The sequence below is a fragment of the Orcinus orca genome, chromosome 1 (assembly GCF_937001465.1).
Source record: "Orcinus orca chromosome 1, mOrcOrc1.1, whole genome shotgun sequence".
Classification (NCBI taxonomy): domain Eukaryota; kingdom Metazoa; phylum Chordata; class Mammalia; order Artiodactyla; family Delphinidae; genus Orcinus; species Orcinus orca.
In genome coordinates this window covers 100,089,133-100,108,071 of record NC_064559.1, presented here as the reverse complement: position 1 = coordinate 100,108,071, position 18,939 = coordinate 100,089,133, and the positions used below count along the sequence as shown (strand labels likewise).

The 18,939-nt window shown below is 49.4% G+C and overlaps 1 protein-coding gene across 4 annotated transcripts; it reads left to right on the top strand.

Moving 5' to 3' along the window:
- The first annotated feature begins 8,530 nt into the window (after positions 1-8,530).
- Positions 8,531-18,850, top strand: FDPS (farnesyl diphosphate synthase). Of its 4 annotated transcripts, none has more exons than XM_033414646.2 (10): positions 8,531-8,661; positions 9,804-9,966; positions 11,821-11,961; positions 16,104-16,184; positions 16,332-16,454; positions 16,821-16,909; positions 17,003-17,075; positions 17,778-17,855; positions 17,958-18,092; positions 18,593-18,850. In XM_033414646.2, exons 2-10 carry the CDS (start codon positions 9,826-9,828, stop codon positions 18,791-18,793), a joined length of 1,062 nt encoding a protein of 353 aa, XP_033270537.1. In that variant the 5' UTR covers positions 8,531-8,661; positions 9,804-9,825; the 3' UTR covers positions 18,794-18,850. The 4 variants fall into 4 exon arrangements, with proteins under 4 accessions (XP_033270537.1, XP_033270538.1, XP_033270536.1 ...); XM_033414647.2 differs by having other exon boundaries at positions 8,559-8,661; positions 9,825-9,966; XM_033414645.2 differs by lacking the exon at positions 8,531-8,661 and adding an exon at positions 8,675-9,727 and having other exon boundaries at positions 9,825-9,966.
- Positions 18,851-18,939: the final 89 nt, after the last annotated feature.

The window sequence follows — 18,939 nt, the reverse complement described above, 5'->3', positions numbered from 1 at the left end:
TCTGCGTTCTGTCTCTGTGAGTTTGACTACTCCAGGTACCTCATGTAAGTGGAATCGTACAGTATTTCCCTTTTTGTGCCTGGCTTATTTCACTTAGCACAGTGCCTTCAAGGTTCATCCATGTGGTTTCATGTGTCAGAATTTCCTTCGTTTTCAAGGTTGAATAATATTCCATCATCTCTATATGCCACACAGTGTTTATCCATTCCTCTGTTGATGGACACTTGGGTTGTTGCTGCCTTTTGACTCTTGTGAGTAATGCTTCTATGAATATGGGTGTATGGGCCCAGGTCTTTGCCTCCTCCTGGAGCTTTTTGTGAAGGCCTGTCCCATTTGGCCCAGCTCCCATGTTGCATGTGGGGCAGGGCAGAGGGCTCCACTCTGGGGAAAGGAGGGGTGAGTGGAAGAGCCATACACTGAGGTTTGGGGAGGAGGAGGTAGAGGGTGAGAACAGAACACACTGCTTAACACCCACTAATGTGCCCCATCACACTCGGAGTAAAAGCCAAAGTCGTTACAAGACCCTGCTACCTCTCAGTCCTCCTCCTCTTGTCCCTTTAATCAGGTCATACTGACCTCCTTGCTGTTTCTCAAACGAGGAAGGTCAACTCCTGCCTCAGAGAGGGCCGCTGCATTTGCAGGTCCCCCTCTATCTGAAGAGAACGCCCTTCCCCTAAGTAAGGAAGCAATACCTTGCCTATTACTTCTTTCTGATTTCTTTTCATGTATCACCTTACCAGTGAGGCCTTCTCTGATCACTCCATTTAACATTGCAATCTTCCCTTCCCTGCTTTACTCTCCTTCCCGGCTAGACTTTTATACATTTCACTTGTAAAAAGTGTTCCCACCTCACCTAGAGAGTCAGTTTCAGGAGGACAGGGATTTTGTCTGTTTTGTCCACTGCTACACTTCTAGTGCCAAGTAGGTGCTCAATAACTGTGAGTGATGAATGAGGGGGCCCAGCTCTCAGTGGGACTCAACAGGGCCCAGCCCGCCCCAGCCTCTCTCCTGGGCTGCAGACCCTCATCTCCAACAGGCCCCCTCTCACGACTGTGGTGGGACCACATCCCACCGGTCAGCCCCCCTGCACCCCACACCTTCTACTACAGCCAAGTCAACTTCTTTTCTATTCCTTACCCACACCCCATCCTGCACCGCTTCCTCAACTCTCTCTCTGCATCTTAGTGAAACTGGGAGACTCTCACCGGCCACATCTAACATCAGCCAACAAAACCTGTCAATTCCAAACATTTTCCAAATGCACCCTCTCTCCGTCCTCACTGCCAGGGACGGCGGGCTGCCTCCGCTCATCTAGTGCCCAGACTTTTCCTGCCTGGGGTCTCCATCGCTGGTAGGTCCCCACCAGTGCAGCCAGAGTTGTCTGTCTAAAAATCAGTCTGATCAGCCTGCTCTGTTCAAGGACATTACTGACTCATCAGGGCATGTAAAAACCCTTTACTGTCTGGACCCAGATCACTTCTAGCCACATCGCCTCCCTTTCTCCACGCCTCAGCCCACTCCAGAATCCTTGCACTCTCTCTCTCTCTCTCAGTGTCTTGCCTTTGCACACACAGTTCCCTACACCTTGCCTATTTTCTCTGCTAAACAAAATTCCTATTCAACCACCTAGATTTCACCTCCTCTCTGTCATCACTAGATGGACTTTCTTGTCTCCTTCTTCCATTCAGCTAAATTTCAAACGCACATCAAGAGCTCCTAAAACCATTAGGTTTGGCGCCACTAAAAGTGGGGTCACCAGGCCTGTGTGTCTCCCGAGAGAATGCAACAGGAGTGAGTACATGCCTCAGAAGAATTCCGATTCTAATGAAGCCTCCAACCTAACTACTAGTTTACAGGGAAGTAGAGGAAAGAGTTAAAACAAAGACTTGAGGATGCAATCAGCCAAATCCAGAATATAGGCAATTCTTCCAACAAATGACCCAGTTTCCTCAACAATTAAATAGCGTGAAAAAGGGGGGAAGGAAGAAGTGTTTATTGAAAAATGATGTAAGACACATACCAACCAAATGCAATGTGTAGACCTGATTTGAATTCTGATTTGAACAAACCAATTGCAAAAGATGTTTTTGAGACAATCCAGGAAATCTGAACATGGAACATGGACTGAACAGGAAATCTGAACATTGGGCCTTAGGTAACATTAAAGAATTACCATTAATTTTGTTTGTTGTGTTAAAAAATTCCTTATGTATTAGAGATACATCTTGAAGTGTTTATGGGTATAATAATATTGATTTTGGGGGTTCGATTTAAAATATTCCAGCAAAGAAAAGTGTAGTGGTTGGTACAGGAGAAGAAAAGGGAAGTAGTTGAATAAAATCAGATGGACAAAATGTTGGCAATTGTGAAATCTGGGTGACAATTACATGGAGGCCTATTAGAATATTTCTCTACTTTTTGGTGTATGTTATAAAAAACATCAAAATTAATTCCATACAAATTTATTGTTGGGGCAGACCCTGTGCTATGCTCTGAGACACAACGACAAAGATGTGTCCCTGTCCTGGAGAAGTTCCAAGCAGTGGAGAAGACAGACAAGAATTCAGGTGCTGACTGTATTTAGTGATCAGAGTTATGGTTGGGGTAAGCTCTGGGGCCACGAAAAGACAGAGAGGGATACCTAACCCATTGAGGGAAAGTCTCCTGGAGGACTCAGGTTGGCTTTTGTAACAAGAGACCACAAACTAGGGGACTTCCCTGGTGGCGCAGTGGTTAAGACTCTGTGCTCCCAATGCAGGGGGCCCAGGTTCAATCCTTGTTCAGGGGACTGGATCCCACATGCATGCGGCAACTGAGTTTGAATGCCACAACTAAAGGAGCCCATGTGCCTCAACTAAGGAGCTGCCGAGCTGCAACCCGGTGAAACTAAGTAAATAAATAAAAACAAAACAAAACAGAGACCACAAACTACAATAGCTAAACTGGACACTGCCCTAATGGTCTGGGATGCAGCTGAAAGCTGGAGCATTTGCTCTCAACCACGTGAGGAAGAGGACCTGCCACAAACCTGTGAGATACATATTATCTCCATTTGAAGGAGGAGAAAAATGACATTCACAGAGGTTAGGTAATTAATTCCAAATCATACAACCAACAAGGACTGAAAGCAGGGTTTGAACCCAGGGCTGGTTGACTGCAAAGCTGTGTTCTTTCTGTTAGTACTTGAGGCTTCCTGGTGACTGGGGGAGGGGTGGCTCTGACACCTTCTCTCTTCCCAGCGTCCTAGTGTGTTTAGGAGACCTTGGTCTTTGCCCTGCTGAGTGTTTCCCAGTGGGGGTTAGGCTGGGACTAGGAGACCCCAGGGGCTTTTGTCCTAGCCACCTAGCCAGACTGAAATCGCACTGTCCCTGACTTCCCCTGAGTTCTGTTAGGAAGGTCACTTCTGGGAAGTCCCAGACTGGAACGGGGAAATGAGAGGCTTTAGTTCTGGGAGACATAGCCTCCCCCTCTATCAATCTTCTCTCCTTCAACCCCAGGTCTCATCCCCCATTTCCTGAACTTGGGGTTTGCAATGAGAGTGGATCAATAATTCCTTGGATTGGGACTTCCCTGGTGGCGCAGTGGTTAAGAATCCGCCTGCCAATGCAGGGAACACGGGTTCGAGCCCTGGTCCGGGAAGATCCCACATGCCGTGGAGCAACTAAGGCCGTGTGCCATAACTACTGAGCCTGCGCTCTAGATCCCGCGAGCCACAGCTACTGAGCCCACGTGCTGCAATTACTGAAGCCTGCACGCCTAGAGCTCGTGCTCTGCAACAAGAGAAGCCACCGCAATGAGAAGCCTGCGCACCACAACGAACAGTAGCCCCTGATCACCGCAACTAGAGAAAGCCCACGCGCAGCAACGAAGACCCAATGCAGCCAAAAAAAAAATTCCTTGGATTTGAACGGACTTGAATACTTATAAAGACCTTTTCCTTAGTTTCCACTCTTGCTTCTCAACTCTGCTCTGTGAGCTAATTAGATAGGGGGCACACATTTATCCTGTGATCCATTAAAAACACACAGGTCACCTAAATCACGCTGGTATGCTCAATTTGCAATTTGGAGCCCACTCAGAGAGGTCACGTGGCTTGTTGAAGTTCATCCAGCTGGTCATGGTGGAGTCAATACTTGCACCCAGGCAGCACTTTGGCAGGCCCAGGGAGTTTCATGTTAGCTGGGCAACAACAAGGAAGGCTGGAGCCTGAATTGGCTTCCCTTCCTGGCCTGTTTCAATTGCTCTTCTCTCTCGGGGTGAGCTAGCTGGCAGCTGATACCTGACTCCCATCAGACCACAGAAGCAAACCAGGTGGGTATTAAATGGGCCTTTCTCCAGGAGCTCTCACTCCTCCTTTGGCCCATTGCCTAGCAGGCCGTGCCCCTTCTCGAAGTGTCTTTGCCCCAGCCTCCACAGGGCCCAGTGAGCCTCCTCCTTCTTCCTGGAAGCATCCCTTCCTTTCTGGATTGCTCTGGGCTTTCTGGTGCTCCTCTGCCTGTCTCTTATCTGTATACTTTGTTAATTGTCCTCCCTCCCCACCCCACAAGGCATGAGCTGAGCAGGAGAGCGGTGACCCAGGGCCTTGACGGGTAGGTGGTGAGGGAAGGAAGACATGGCTCTGGGAAGGATCCACAGGTGCCTCGGAGGCGTCTCTGTAGAGGTGTGCAGACTTAAAGGCAGACGAAACAGATTCTGGGTGTGGCTCTGCCACTCTTGAGCTGGAAAGCTTTGACCAAGGTCCTCACACCAAAGGGGAAATCTTACAGGTGAGAATTCAATGAGATAAAATATATGTGAAAGTGCAGATTTCAAATGCCAGTGACTTACTAGCTATGCCATAAATAGGGTGTTTGTAGAAAGAATAAAAAAAAGGAAGAATGCTTTGCATGTCTCAAATAACCAGGCTGCCCACTGGGGGCTGTCTCACCCTGGGTCTCTACTTTCTGGGGTATTTTTTTAGGTTTTTGTTTGTTTTTGTTTTTTTGGCCACGCTGTGAGGCATGTGGGATCTTAGTCCCCAATCAGAGATTGAACCTGCGCCCCCTGCAGTGGAAGCGGGGAGTCTTAACCACTGGACTGCCGGGTAAGTCCCTGTTTTATTTTGTTTTGTTTTGGGTCTCCACTTAAAAAAAAAAAAAATTTATTATTTATTTTTGGCTGTGTTGGGTCTTTATTGCTGTGCGCAGGCTTTCTTTAGTTGCATCAAGCGGGGACTACTCTTCGTTGTGGTGCATGGGCTTCTCACTGCGGTGGCTTCTCTTGTTGCAGAGCACAGGCTCAGTAGTTGTGGCGCACGGGCTTAGTTGCTCCGCGGCATGTGGGATCTTCCCGGAGCAGGGGTCCAACCCGTGTCCCCTGCACTGGCAGGCAGATTCTTTTTTTGTTGTTTGTTTTTGCGGTACGCGGGCCTCTCACTGTTGTGGCCTCTCCCGTTGCGGAGCACAGGCTCCGGACGCGCAGGCTCAGGGGCCATGGCTCACGGGCCCAGCCGCTCTGCGGCATGTGGGATCCTCCCAGACCAGGGCACGAACCTGCATCCCCTGCATCGGCAGGCGGACTCTCAACTACTGCGCCACCAGGGAGGTCCACATTCTTTTTTTTTAAACCCCACATTTGTTTATTTATTTATTTTTTGGCGGTGTTGGGTCTTCGTTTCTGTGCGAGAGCTTTCTCTAGTTGCAGCAAGCGGGGGCCACTCTTCATCGCGGTGCGCGGGCCTCTCACTATTGCGGCCTCTCTTGTTGCGGAGCACAGGCTCCAGACGTGCAGGCTCAGTAGTTGTGACTCACGGGCCCAGTTGCTCCACGGCATGTGGGATCTTCCCACACCAGGGCTCGAACCCGTGTCCCCTGCATTAGCAGGCAGATTCTCAACCACTGTGCCACCAGGGAAGCCCCAGTCCACATTCTTTTGAAAATATTCTTTTCCATTATGGTTCATCATAGGATACTGAATTTAGTTCTCTGTGCTATATTTAAGACCTTGTTGTTTATGCATTCTATATATAATTGTTTACATCTGCTAACCCCCACTCTTCTTCCCAACCCCCTCCCCCTTGGCATTAGTCTCCACTTTCTATCCATCCTCTCTGGGGGTGGGGCGGGGTGGGGCGGGTCCCTTCTAGGAGCTCCACCTGCTACAAAGTACAGCTCTGGGGAATTTTCCCTTAATGGCCTTATTTCACGGTGGAGTTGCAACAATCATATGGGTGTGCCTGGCCAGCTGCGTGGGGCTGAGAGGGGAAGGGTGGGATGATTTGGGGGTGGGGGGCATCATGGTATAGGATGGGGAAACTGGAGTGAGACTTTCATTTTTTTCAGGCTTGTGTCTTTCCTTGAGGAGTTTCCTAGCACCCAAGGTTCTATTGACCTGATCTCTAATTTCCTTTGAGGTTCCTATTTTTGCCTTATGAACTCCTGTCCAAAGGTGGAGGCGGACCATCCTAGCAACCCAGCCTTGCCAAATATTAACAATGTCACACCCTCCTCACCCGGGTTGTAATTTACCATGTAATGATGTTTTCCTGGACCTCTCTCTAGTTCTACTCTAGGTAGGTGTAATAATTTTTTTATTGTCGTAAAATATACTTAACATAAAAATGACCATTTTAGGGCTTCCCGGTGGCGCAGTGGTTGAGAGTCCGCCTGCTGATGCAGGGGACACGGGTTCGTGCCCCAGTCCGGGAAGATCCCACATGCCGTGGAGCGGCTGGGCCCGTGAGCCATGGCCGCTGAGCCTGCGCGTCCGGAGCCTGTGCTTCGCAACGGGAGAGGCCACAACAGTGAGAGGCCCGCGTACCGCAAAAAAAAAAAAAAAAAAAAAAAAAAAAAAAAAAAAGACTATTTAAACCATTTTTTTAGTGTACAGCTAAGTGGCGTTAAGTGTATTCACACTGTTGTGCAACCATCACCACTACCCATTTCTAGAACTTTTAAAATCTTCTCAGAATGAAACGCTATACCCGTTAAACAATAGTTTCCTATCCTTCCCTCTCCCCAGTTCCTGACAACCACTATTCTACTCTCTGTCTCTGCTCTAGGTACCTCATATAAGTGGAATCATAGAGTATTTTTTCATTTGTATCTGGTGTATTTCACTTAACACAGTGCCTTTAAGATTCATCCATGTGGTATCATGTGTCAGAATTTCCTTCCTTTTTAAGGCTGAATCATATTTCATTTTATGTATATACCACATGTTGTTTATCCATTCATCTGTTGATGGACACTTGGGTTGTTTCCACCTTTTGGCTGTTGTGAATAATGCTGCAATGAACATTGCTGTACAAGTTTGTTTGCCTCTCTGTTTTCTCTTGGGTATATATCTAGGAGGGGAATTGCTGGGTCATATAATAATTCTATGTTTAACATTTTGAGGAACCGTCAAATTGCTTTCCCCAGCGACTGCACCATTTTACATTCTCACTAGCAATGTATGGGGATTCCAACTTCTCTGTATCCTCATCAGTGTTTGTTATTTTCAGGTTTTTTATTTTTTTGTTTTTACGATAGCCATATTACTAAGTGTAAAGTGGTATCTCATTATGGTTTTGATTTGCATTTCCCTAATGACTAATGGTATTGAGAATCTTTTCATGTGCTTATTGGCCATTTGTGTATTTTTTTTGGAGAAGTGTCTACTCAAGTCCTTTGTCCATTTTCTAATTGGGTTGTTTGTATTTTTGTTGTGGAGTTCTTTATATATGCTGGATATTAAACTCTTATCAGATGTATGATTTGCAAATATTTTCTCCCATTCTGTAGGGTTTTTTTTCACTCCTATGATAGTGTTCTCTGATATACAAAAGATCTTAATTTTGATGAAGTCCAATTTATCTATTTGTTGTTGTTGCTTATGCTTTTGGTGTCACATCTAAGAATCTATTGCCAAATCCAAGGTATGAAGGCTTACCCTTATGTTTTCTTCTAAGCCTTTCATAGTTTTAGCTTTTATATTTACCCATGATGGGTGGGTAAGCAGTGTTTTGTGTGTGTGTGTGTGTGTGTGTAAGCGTAAAGTTTCTAGTTTCTGCTGAGTCTTATCTTTCTTGAGCACTTAAAGCACTTTATATACTTTATATCAGTGTTATCCTCATGTAACACGTGAGGGGAGATAGTCTCAAGGAAGTCAACTGAGGCTCAGATAAGTTAAATGATTTGCCTCAGTTAGACAACCTGTTAAGTGACCAAGCTGGTCCGGCTGGGTTTTTAGTAATGTGCCACTCAACTGCACAGGAAGATAATGAAAATTTAAGTGCGTAGTAAAGGTGACAGCTCGGAGCTAGGGTGCAGGGAATTCCCAAACTGTTACGCTTTCACCTCGGCTGCATCCATCCTCACCCCACCCTCCGCCCACTCCAGCTCCTCCTAGCTTCCGGCCCTGAGCGCAGCCCTTCCATTGGCTGTTGGTTACAGGGCCTCATGCTCATACGAGGGGAAGCAGCCAATCAGTGTGGCTCGTCTCCGCCCAGCCAGCCAGCACTAGATCGCGTGGTCCTTGTCCCTCCTATGGCATGTCGGGAACTGTAGTCTAATGAGGCATTTCTACCTAGAGTGAAAGGAGATCGAGAACTACTAGTCCCAAGGAGCTGAGCGCCGAGCAGTCCGGCTTTTAGGAGTACCCAGCCAACAATCTGGAGCAGCAACTGGCGTCCAGGAACAGGTGAGAGAGGCCGAGGGCTGGCAGGGGTTAGAAACTCGGCCTTACCTCTGTAGCGATACTTTAAGGCACAGGAGGTCCAGTCTGTTGTGTTAGAGTTCCCCCGTTTTGGGGGTTGGTGGACCGACTGACACTGTGGATGTGCAGAAACTCCTGAACTCTGCCATGTGCTTTCCTGAAACCCCACAGGATAACTGCACCCTGCTTTGCTCTTCTGCTGCGAACCCTCCCCACCCACCCAGTGTTGCTCCGAGGCTGTCTGCGCAGTCCCAGTTCTGTGAGGCTCAGGACGCCCAGTCCCAGAGCCCCAGGCTACATGTCCATAGCACCCAGGGGTTCGCCTTCACTTCTCTTCTTGAGGCATCTCAGAGCCTGCGCTCCCCTCTCCCCGCCTACCAGGGGAGACCTGTGTTCTAGATTTGGCGCTGACACTCCCCAGGTATTTTCCTATCTCCTAGAGCCTCAGTTTGACCTCCATAAAATAGGGTGATTTAAGGGTCCTCCCAGCCCCCAGTCCTGAGGTCCTTTACTCTGGACTCTTTTATCATGTGCTCCAGAACTTGGGGGAAGAAGTCAAGAGTGTAGCAATTCCAGAGGCTCCCTGGAAGAGGCGTTGACGGTTTCTCAACCGGATAAAGTTAGGTGGCATTAAGTTCTAGCCGTCTTATTTTAAGTGTGATCAGTTGAGTCTTGGTCACGCAGCCATACTTTTTGTTCCCTGCGTTTCTTTCTGTAAACGCCCTCAAGCTCAGCCCAGAAGAGAGTGGGGCATTCTGGGTATGGAGGTGAAAGTTTGGAGGGTGACCCGGGGAGCTGACAACGTGCATCTGCCTTTGGTGCTTGCTCCTGCAGGGAGTGCTTGATGCCCCCTCCCTAGGCCACCCCCCATGCTGCCCCTGTCCCGCTGGCTGAGATCTGTGGGGTTCTTCTTGCTGCCAGCCCCCTGCTGGGTACCCCGGGAGAGGTGGCTGGGTTCCCTACGGCAGCCCTCCCTGGTGCATGGGTGCCCAGTCCTGGGGGCCTGGCACAGTGCCCGCTGCTGGTGCCAAGCATGGACAGAGGAGCCTCGGTGAGTTTGGCGGGGTGAGGGGCCTTGGGGAGGGGAGCAGCTGATTAGGTTTCTGACTTGTCCTCCCTCTTGTCAGAGCATTTTACTCCTCCCTCAGAATGAATGGAGACCAGAAATTGGATGTTTATGCCCAAGAAAGGCAGGATTTCATCCAGCACTTCTCCCAGATTGTCAAGGTGCTGACTGAGGAGGACATTGGACACCCAGAGACAGGAGATGCTATTGCCCGACTCAAGGAGGTGAGGGGTTTACAACTTGAGAGAGTGAACCTTTGCACTCTCTGTGCATGTGTGGGATCCAGCTCTGGCTTTTGACAGGTATGGGAGCAGGCTTTTATCTGAGTGACTCTGGGTCCACTCTGGAGGGGCTGGGGCCTGGGCAGATATATTTAGTCAGCCGATCAATCCTGCCTTGTGGTTCTGCTGAGCCAGCCAGACTGCTTTGTATGGGGGTGGAGGGCCTTGAACCTGGTAAGTCTTTAGTTTTGTTGAGAAAGGGAATTAGGTGTCCAGAAGTCATTAAGGTGCTACCTTGTTAGGGACCTGGGAGGAAGCAGTCTGAAGTGGGCCTGAGTGAAGCTAGTGTATCATCAGAAACCCCTGCTCTAGAACAGGAGCTATTGCTGGGATACTTAAGTTGCCTAATTCTTTTTTTCTTTTGGAGTATCTAGTAATTCTTTTTGTAAATGCTGTCTCATTTGTCTGAGGGGAACTAAGGAAAAGGATGTCTGTCTACACTGGGATGGAGATTAAAAGGGAAGTCTTCCCAGTGAATTAGATCTGGTTGACAGCAGGGCAGCAGAAGGCACAATGAGAAGCCCCAGCAGGAGGGGATGCCATTGGAGGAGTGGGGGGTGGGTTCCCCAACCTCGGTCCCCTCCAAGTTGTCCTCTGGCCAGCTCTGTGGGTAGGGGGCTTGCCTTTAATAAAGTGAAAGAGGCTTTTCATTTGCAGATAGGTTGAACTGTGGGTTGGAGGAGGTGGCTGAGAAAGGAGGAATGGGCTGTGAAGGGGAAGTTAGGAGAATTGGGGACGGGGTGAAGGAGAGACGTGAGCACGCCAGCCATTCCCATTGTGAAGCCACTAGGTGGTGTTTCTGGGGGCTCTGAGGAGCTCCAGTTCTTTATGTCTCAGCGCAGAAAGAATTCAGCAAGAGGCAAAGTGATAGAAAAGAAGTGATTTATTAGCATAGAATGCTTGTGAGGCTTACAAGCTGGTGGGTGAGAGGGTGCCACACCCCAAGAACTTTGTGGGCTACAGTTTTATAATCAAAGGAAAAGTGGGGAGGAGGACAAAACCACCTTCTTCCTCATTCTTGAGTAGATGTCATGCTTTCATCATCACCTCCTCCTCCGGGTTGGGCAGGGGAGTTTTCTTGTCCCTACATGTTTAAGCCAGGACTGTCGTGTCGCTATGGAACAATTATTTCAGGTCTTAGTACAATGAGGGTCTTTCACACTGAAATGTCGCCTTTCCATAAATTTTTTTGTGTGTGTGCAGAGAGCATGTTCTCGGGGTCATTAACTTACTGAACTCACTGGGCAGGATGTGAGTCTCATGCCACCATTATTTTATTGTTTTGGGGCATATCTTGTGCTCTGTTGCATGGTTCTGTTGCTAAGCAGGCCTGCTTGGTTTTGTGGTTAAGCGAACCTGCTTTCTTCAGTGATCATTAACTTACAGGGGTCTCCCATACTTTTTTTCTTTACTTACAGTCCCCTAGTGGGATTAACTATTTAATCACCTACGTTGTCCTTTTACTCTGTCCCTATCAGTAGCACGTACAGAGTTTTCGCCCAGTTCAAGCCCTGTCCTGGGGGTTTGGGAGCAGATTTTAATCTCCCGTATGGAGCCTTTAAGTGTACTGAAGAAGGCAATGCAGAGAGAGCCTGGGGACTGGAGAACTTCTAGCTGTGCTCCAGGATTTGGGAAGAAGCCAAGAGAATAGCAATTCCAGAGGCTGCCTGAAGGAGGGGTTGGGGTTGAGGAGGATAAAGTTAGGTCTCGTGGTTGGAAGTGGGAAAGGGCAAGGAGAACTCTCAGAATAGCTGCTCTGTAGACCCTGATGCCTTGTCGCTCTGCCCTTGCCCCTAGGTCCTGGAGTACAATGCCATCGGAGGCAAGTACCATCGGGGTTTGACAGTGCTGGTAGCGTTCCGGGAGCTGGTGGAGCCCAGGAAGCAGGATGCTGAAAGTCTCCGGCGGGCCCTGACCGTGGGGTGGTGTGTGGAACTGGTAAGAGGGAGGGGGAGGGGCAGGAGAAGACGAGGTTTACTAGAGTGGGGGTACCCTGGGTAGGATGGGGTGGGGCAAGGAGGGATGGGCCTGAAACTTGGTTTCTTGGTTGTTTGTGTTTCTGTGCCTCTAGTGTGCTGCAGCCAGACTTAGTGAATTACTCCAAGGGTTAACAAATGTGGGGAAACTCTTTTGCCAGTGGGTACACATTTCACCTGTAGACCTGCTGTGGGCCAGGGCCTTGGAACTGGCCATCAAGTTGTCAACTCTTTCCTCTGAGCAGAGGACAGCCGCAGAAGTAAGGTAGTTCTTCTAGAACGTTGTTCTGTGGCAAAGATTGAAAACTGGAAGCCCATTGGTAGTTTTCGAAAATATTTTAAAATTAAGTTCCCTAAATCTAACAAAGAAGAGATTTCACATAAAACACCAGATTTCTAGCATTACTTGGAAAATTGCTAGATCTGGGTCCAGAGTCCCATGTAGCAACAGTTGGCTGAAGTTGAATTGAGGCCACTTTCCCAAGACAGGACATGTGTGGGTCTGTCTTTATCTTGCTCCAATCCCCACATCTTCCTGTCTCCAAGCTCACTTGGCCCTTGAAGGTGTATGGTTTGCTGGCCTGGCCTAAAGTCTTCATTAGCGACAGGGGGACCAGGTTCTGGGGGCGGCGGTGCCAGGCCCTGAGGAGGGGGCCAGTGAGCCCAGGAGGGAAGACGCTCAGGGCTTGGCGAATGACGGGTGATTCTGGCCTGCGGAGAGGAGCAGCTGGCCCGAGGGAGGACGTGACGAGCTGAGTCGGCCACACCGCATTCTCTGTATGAGCAGGTCAAGTGGAGCTGTCTGTCCTGCAGGTGTTGGAAATTCCAATCTGGAGCCTGTAAGAGAGATGGGGCTGGAGAATAGGGATTTGCCTCCAAGGAGGTAGAAGGACGATGGCCTCACTGTGGACGGGGCCCCTGGTGAAGGGCCCCTGGTGCCCTTCTAGGGATCTGGAGGGGCCGAGGAGCCCATAAACACAGAGGGCGGGCAAGGAGGGAAGGGCAGGAGGAGAGGGGCAGAGCTGTGGGGCGGAGGGAGGCGAGAGTACGAAGGGCCAACAGCTCACCTGGTAGAATCGGTTGCTGTTAACCTCAGCTGCACTGGGTGCATCTGGGGGTGTTTTTTTCTTTTGGCCGTGCCATGTGGCTTGCGTGATCTTAGTTCCTGACCACGGATTGACCCCTGGGCCCTGGCAGTGAAAGCCCTGAGTCCTAACCACTGGATGACCAGGAAACTCCCATGTTTTCTTTTTTTAAAAAATTAATTAATGAATTAATTTTTGGCCGCTTTGGGTCTTCCTTGCTGCGCGCGGGCTTTCTCTAGTTGCAGCGAGCGGGGGCTGCTCTTCGTTGTGGTGCGGGGGCTTCTCATTGCGGTGGCTTCTCTTGTTGCAGAGCACGGGCTCTAGGCGCACGGGCTTCAGTAGTTGTGGCACGTGGGCTCATGGGCTCACGTAGTTGTGGCTCACAGGCTCTAGAGCACAGGCTCAGTAGTTGTGGCGCACGGGCTTAGTTCCTCCGCAGCATGTGGGATCTTCCTGGACCAGGGCTCGAACCTGCGTGCCCTGCATTGGCAGGCGGATTCTTAACCACTGCGCCACCAGGGAAGTCCCCCCCACCCCGCCCCGTGTTTTCTTAAACGCAGCTGTACTTCTGTCACTTCCCCAAGATTCCATTTGAGCTGTCCACCATTGTTTTGGATGATTTTTGTTATAATTTCTGCTTCTATCTTCCTTTCACTTCTGCCTCATCTCCTTCAATCTCTTATTTTTCTGTTTCAGCATTTACTTCCTAAAAATGAGGACATTTGCCTATGTAACCACAATACTGTTATCACATCTTTGTCTGGGCTGCTACAACAAAATACCACAGGCTGGGTAACTTATAAACAACAGAAGTTTATATCTCACAGCTCTGAAGGCTGGGAGGTCCAAGATCAAGGCACCAGCACGGTCGGCTGAGGGCTTTCTTCCTGGTTCATAGCCAGCATCTCCTTGCTATGTCCTCAGGTGGAAGGGGCAAGGGAGCTCTGTAGGGTCTCTTTCATAACGGCACTAATCCCTTTCACGAGGCTTCCATTCTCATAACCTAAGCACCTCCCAAAGGGTCCACCTTCTAATACCATCATCTTTGAAGGTTAGGGTTTCAACATATGAATTTTGGTGGGGGGCACATCCAGATCATAGCAACATCCAAGATATTTAACATTGGTACTAAAATATTATCTAATGTATATTCCATATTTAAATACTTGTAAATCCCCCCCAATTGTCCACTATAGGTTTTTTTTTTTTTTTAAACATCCAGGATCCAAGCAGGAGTAATGTATCGCATTTGGTAGTTTTTCTCCAGTCTTTAGAATACTTCCTCTATCACAGTTGACTTTTTAAAGTCCAGGCCAGTTATTTGGTAGAGTATCTCACAATCCAGTCTGATTAATATCATGAGGAAATAATCAGGGTAAACATTTTGGTAAGGATGCTACATAGGTAATGTGGTATATTTCCCGTTACTTCCCACTATAGTACATACCTGGGAAGATGACTAAAAAAACGCAACCCAGTACTGTGGTACCATCCCTATAGATTTAAAGTTCTCCTAACAAATAGAAAGTGCAGTTGGGGGGCAGAGAAGATTGAGGGAGGCCACAGAATGAACGCCCTTTGGAGACAATCTTGGTTGAGTGGTGCTGGTTGAAACCAGATGGCCCTTGTAATCACTCAGGGGAGGCAGTGGACCTGTGGCTTCAGGGGAACAATGTCACTCCAAATAAACACATCATAAATAAAACGTGTGCCCCCGGTGTGGAAAACCCAGGTCCCACCCCAGGGCGAAGTCAGAGGTCAAGGTGCACAGGGACCTCGCCTGAAACAAGAGCAGCGATCGCCATAACCCTTTCTCTGCCCACACGTGAGCTGGTGGGTGGTGTTGGGCACTTCCTCTGAGCGATGCAGATCCACTAGAGCACATACAGGGATCAGGGTGGGGTGAAGATTTCAAAACTATATCTTCGGGGAATTCCTGGTGGTTCAGTGGTTAGGACTCGGCGCTTTCACTGCTGAGGGCCCAGGTTCAGTCCCTGGTCAGGGAACTAAGATCCCTCAAGCCGTGTGGTGCAGCCAAAAAAAACCCAGAAAAAACAAAAACCATGTCTTCAGAAGCTGTTTGAAGGAGCCGGAATGTGTAGCCTGACTGCAAGAAGTATCCTGGGGGACGTTACAGTGCTTCATTCTCTCATTTATTTCTTAGACAAACATTTATGACACACCCACTCTGGGACCATGCTGTGCTGGGCTCTGGGAGTGCCAGGGGGACAAACACATTGCCCTGCCTCCAAGGAGTTCACAGTCCTGTGGGGAACCAGCACGTTTGGGTACCTTCAAGTAGGCTGGCACTCAGAAGAGGAAGCCCTTTGATGATGTTTAAGACCCATGGGTGAAAGTTACCGGAAGTCAGACTTGAGTTCCATCCTATTAGACCTGTGCTCCCTAACGAGCTCCCTGAGGTGGGGTTTTGTTCCTGGTCACTGGAGTAGGTAAGCAGAGTGCCCGGGGAGGACACAGGAACAGCCTTTTTTGTTCCACAAGTCATGTAAAGTCAAATTGCATGAAGAAATCTTACTTGAAGCATTCACTGAAGTTTTTCGCAAGAGAGTCCAGTATATGAAGGTGTTTCATCATCTCCCTGATAACCAGGGATTGTCTAGGGCTGCTTGTCTGGAGATGTCAGAGATCTGTTGTGTCTCTTACTTTGAAAACAAGGGAGTTTTTGTCCCTTTTTATAGGTGGGAAGCCTGAGCCAGAGAAGTCATGTAACTTTCCAAAGTCCCACAGCACAGACGAAAAGTCCTTGGTGGACTTCCCTGGTGGTTCAGTGGTTAAGACTCCGCGCTCCCAGTGCAGGGGCACGGGTTCAGTCCCTGGTTGGCAAACTAAGATACCACATGCCACATAGTGTGGCCAAAAAAAAAAAAAAAAAAGTCCTCGGCCTCCTCATCCTGACCTTCCTTACCAGCTCAGTGATTCTCAAAAGCAGCAGCTCTGTTGCTGGCAGAAGGAACAGTAATAAGGAGCCCTGGGGCTCTTATTCCACTTTTCGTTCTAGCTCCAAGCCTTCTTCGTGGTGTCAGACGACATCATGGATTCATCCCTCACCCGACGGGGCCAGATCTGCTGGTATCAGAAGGTAAAGTGGGCGGGAAGGTAGCGGTGGGCATGGGAACAGGCCACGGGGAGATGGTCACGTGGAGCCTGTGGAGGTGTTCAGAGTTACAGGTTCTTGGTATGAGTCTAGGCCAAAGACTGATTGCTTGTTTTTCTGTGTCTTTGACAGCCAGGCATAGGTTTGGATGCAATCAATGACGCTTTCCTTCTGGAAGCATGTGTCTACCGCCTGCTGAAGTTCTACTGCCGGGAGCAGCCCTATTATATGAACCTGATTGAGCTCTTCCTGCAGGTGTGCTGCAGACCAGGGCTCAGTGCCCAGAGGCTGCCCACAGTAGCCTTGGCCTCTGTAGGACATTCTCGTCTAGCTTGTTTCGGGACACAGGAGATACCTCGGTTTGCCTGGATGGGGAAGTAATTGAGGAAGGGAATTGGGGAGGGTGGTGGTGGCGAGAGGGGCTTCTGTGTCTCTGTGACTGAGGAGTGGTAAGGGACGGTGTGTGTGACTGGATGGGCCTTGAGTCTTGGGCCCCTCTCTCCCTCCTGCTGTCTTTCTGACTGCCCAGGTGTCAACTGGTATGGGATGTAGGGCCCAAGATTTCAGGGTTCTCCAGCCCTGGAGAAAGCCCAGGTCATGGGCCATTTTCCTCTTCCTTAGAGTTCTTATCAGACTGAGATCGGACAGACCCTGGACCTCATCACGGCCCCCCAGGGCAATGTAGATCTTGGCAGATTCACTGAAAAGAGGTGAGGGACAATGGGAACCATATCCGGACAGTGAGGGAGGGCTGGGGCGGGGGCGTTATCCTTCTGAGGAGTTTATCTTCTCCCCGTGCTCAGGTACAAATCTATTGTCAAGTACAAGACAGCTTTCTACTCCTTTTGCCTTCCTGTAGCTGCTGCTATGTATATGGTGAGTGAGCCCCCCACCCTCGCTGCCTTGCCCATGTGGGCTTTTGGATAGGAGGCCACAGGGCAGACAACTTTGGACAGTCTGGTGCCCCCACTGAATGGCTGTGTGATCCTGAGCAAGTTACTTAATCTCTCTGAGTCTGTTTCCTCAGCTGTAAGATGAGGATAAAAATCCCCACCCCTGGAACTATTGTGAAAATTAACTGAGTGGTTAATATGAATGTGGATGGCCCATCAAGGGGGAACAATAAATCCTCCATCTGAGTACGGATAGGAGTGGGGAGGATATAATTCAGGCTGAGAGGGAGGAGACTGGATTCGGAGGTGGTCAGTGGGATTAACTGTCTGTGCTGACCTTCTCCAAGTTTCCTTTTCATCCTGAAAGAATTTGGAAATGGCGAAAAGATGAGGAAGAAGGATCAGAGTGACTCAGGGACTGAGCCTTGTGAGAGAAGAGATAGTCTGAGGGCCTCCAGAATGGACTCACCTCTGCCATGACTCACAGGAAGACCCAGCTAAAATAAGTGGGATGGGGGCTGGGCCATCAGTCAGGATTTCCTAGATCAGGGAAGCCAGGGATGTCTGAAAGGAGAGGACAGAAGATTTGGGGGCTGCACTGGGGCAAGACCTCGTGGAATGAAGCAGCCACAGGAAGATGAAGGCACCTCTGGTGTATGGCTTGTTAATCCCCTTTTCACTGTAGGCGGGCATTGATGGGGAGAAGGAGCATGCCAATGCCAAGAAGATCCTGCTGGAGATGGGAGAGTTCTTTCAGATTCAGGTAGGAAGGCATGAGGCACTGGCAGAGAAAAGGCTCCAACTTTCCTCTTTCCCTGCCTCGGAGCCTCTCCATTCCTCCTTTTCCGCACCTGCCCCCACCCAGGATGATTACCTTGATCTCTTTGGGGATCCCAGTGTGACGGGCAAGATCGGCACTGACATCCAGGACAACAAGTGCAGCTGGCTGGTGGTTCAGTGTCTGCAACGGGCCTCTCCGGAACAGCGCCAGATCCTGCAGGTGCCTGAGAGAGGGCTGTGGATCCCTGAGCTGCTGAAAAAGGGGATAGAGCAGTGGTTCTTCAGTGAGGGTGATTTTGACCCCCCAGAGGACGTTTGGCAGTGTCAGGAGACATTTTTTTTTGTCATAACTTGGTGTGTGTGCATGTGCCACAGGTATTTCTAGTGGGTAGAGGCCAGAGATGCTGCCCAACATCTTACAATGCATACAGTAGCTTTCCACACAAAGTATTATCCAGCCCAAAATTTCAAATATGCCAAGGGTTGGGAAACCCTGGACTAGAGGAAACTGAGGCCTGAGCCACTATCTGAGCATTTGGGATGGGGATGGGGAGGGGGAGGTTCAAGATCTTAGATACTAAGAGACACTTGAAACTGGAGGCAGGGATGGAGTGAACGGCATTGGAGATGTTCTGGAATATCTGGATGGGGGAAGGAGAGGGGACCTGGAGGTGCTGGGGGGAGATTAATAAGCCCATTTTCCTGCCTCCAATCCTTCAGGAGAACTATGGGCAGAAGGAGGCCGAGAAGGTGGCCCGGGTAAAGGCGCTATACGAGGAGATGAATCTTCGGGCTGTGTTCACGCAGTACGAGGAACACAGTTACAGCCACATTATGGGTCTCATTGAGCAGTATGCTGCGCCCCTGCCCCCAGCCATCTTCTTGGGGCTAGCAAACAAGATCTACAAGCGGAAAAAGTGACTTAGAGACTGTGAAGGTGGAGGGGGAGGCTCTCAATAAATTGTTGTCTAACCTGTGGTTCTTCTGTTCCTGCTTGTGCCAGCCAGGGGCGCAGCTCTGTCTAGAATGGGCAGGGTGGGGGGCAGTTGCATGGAAGCGAGGACCTC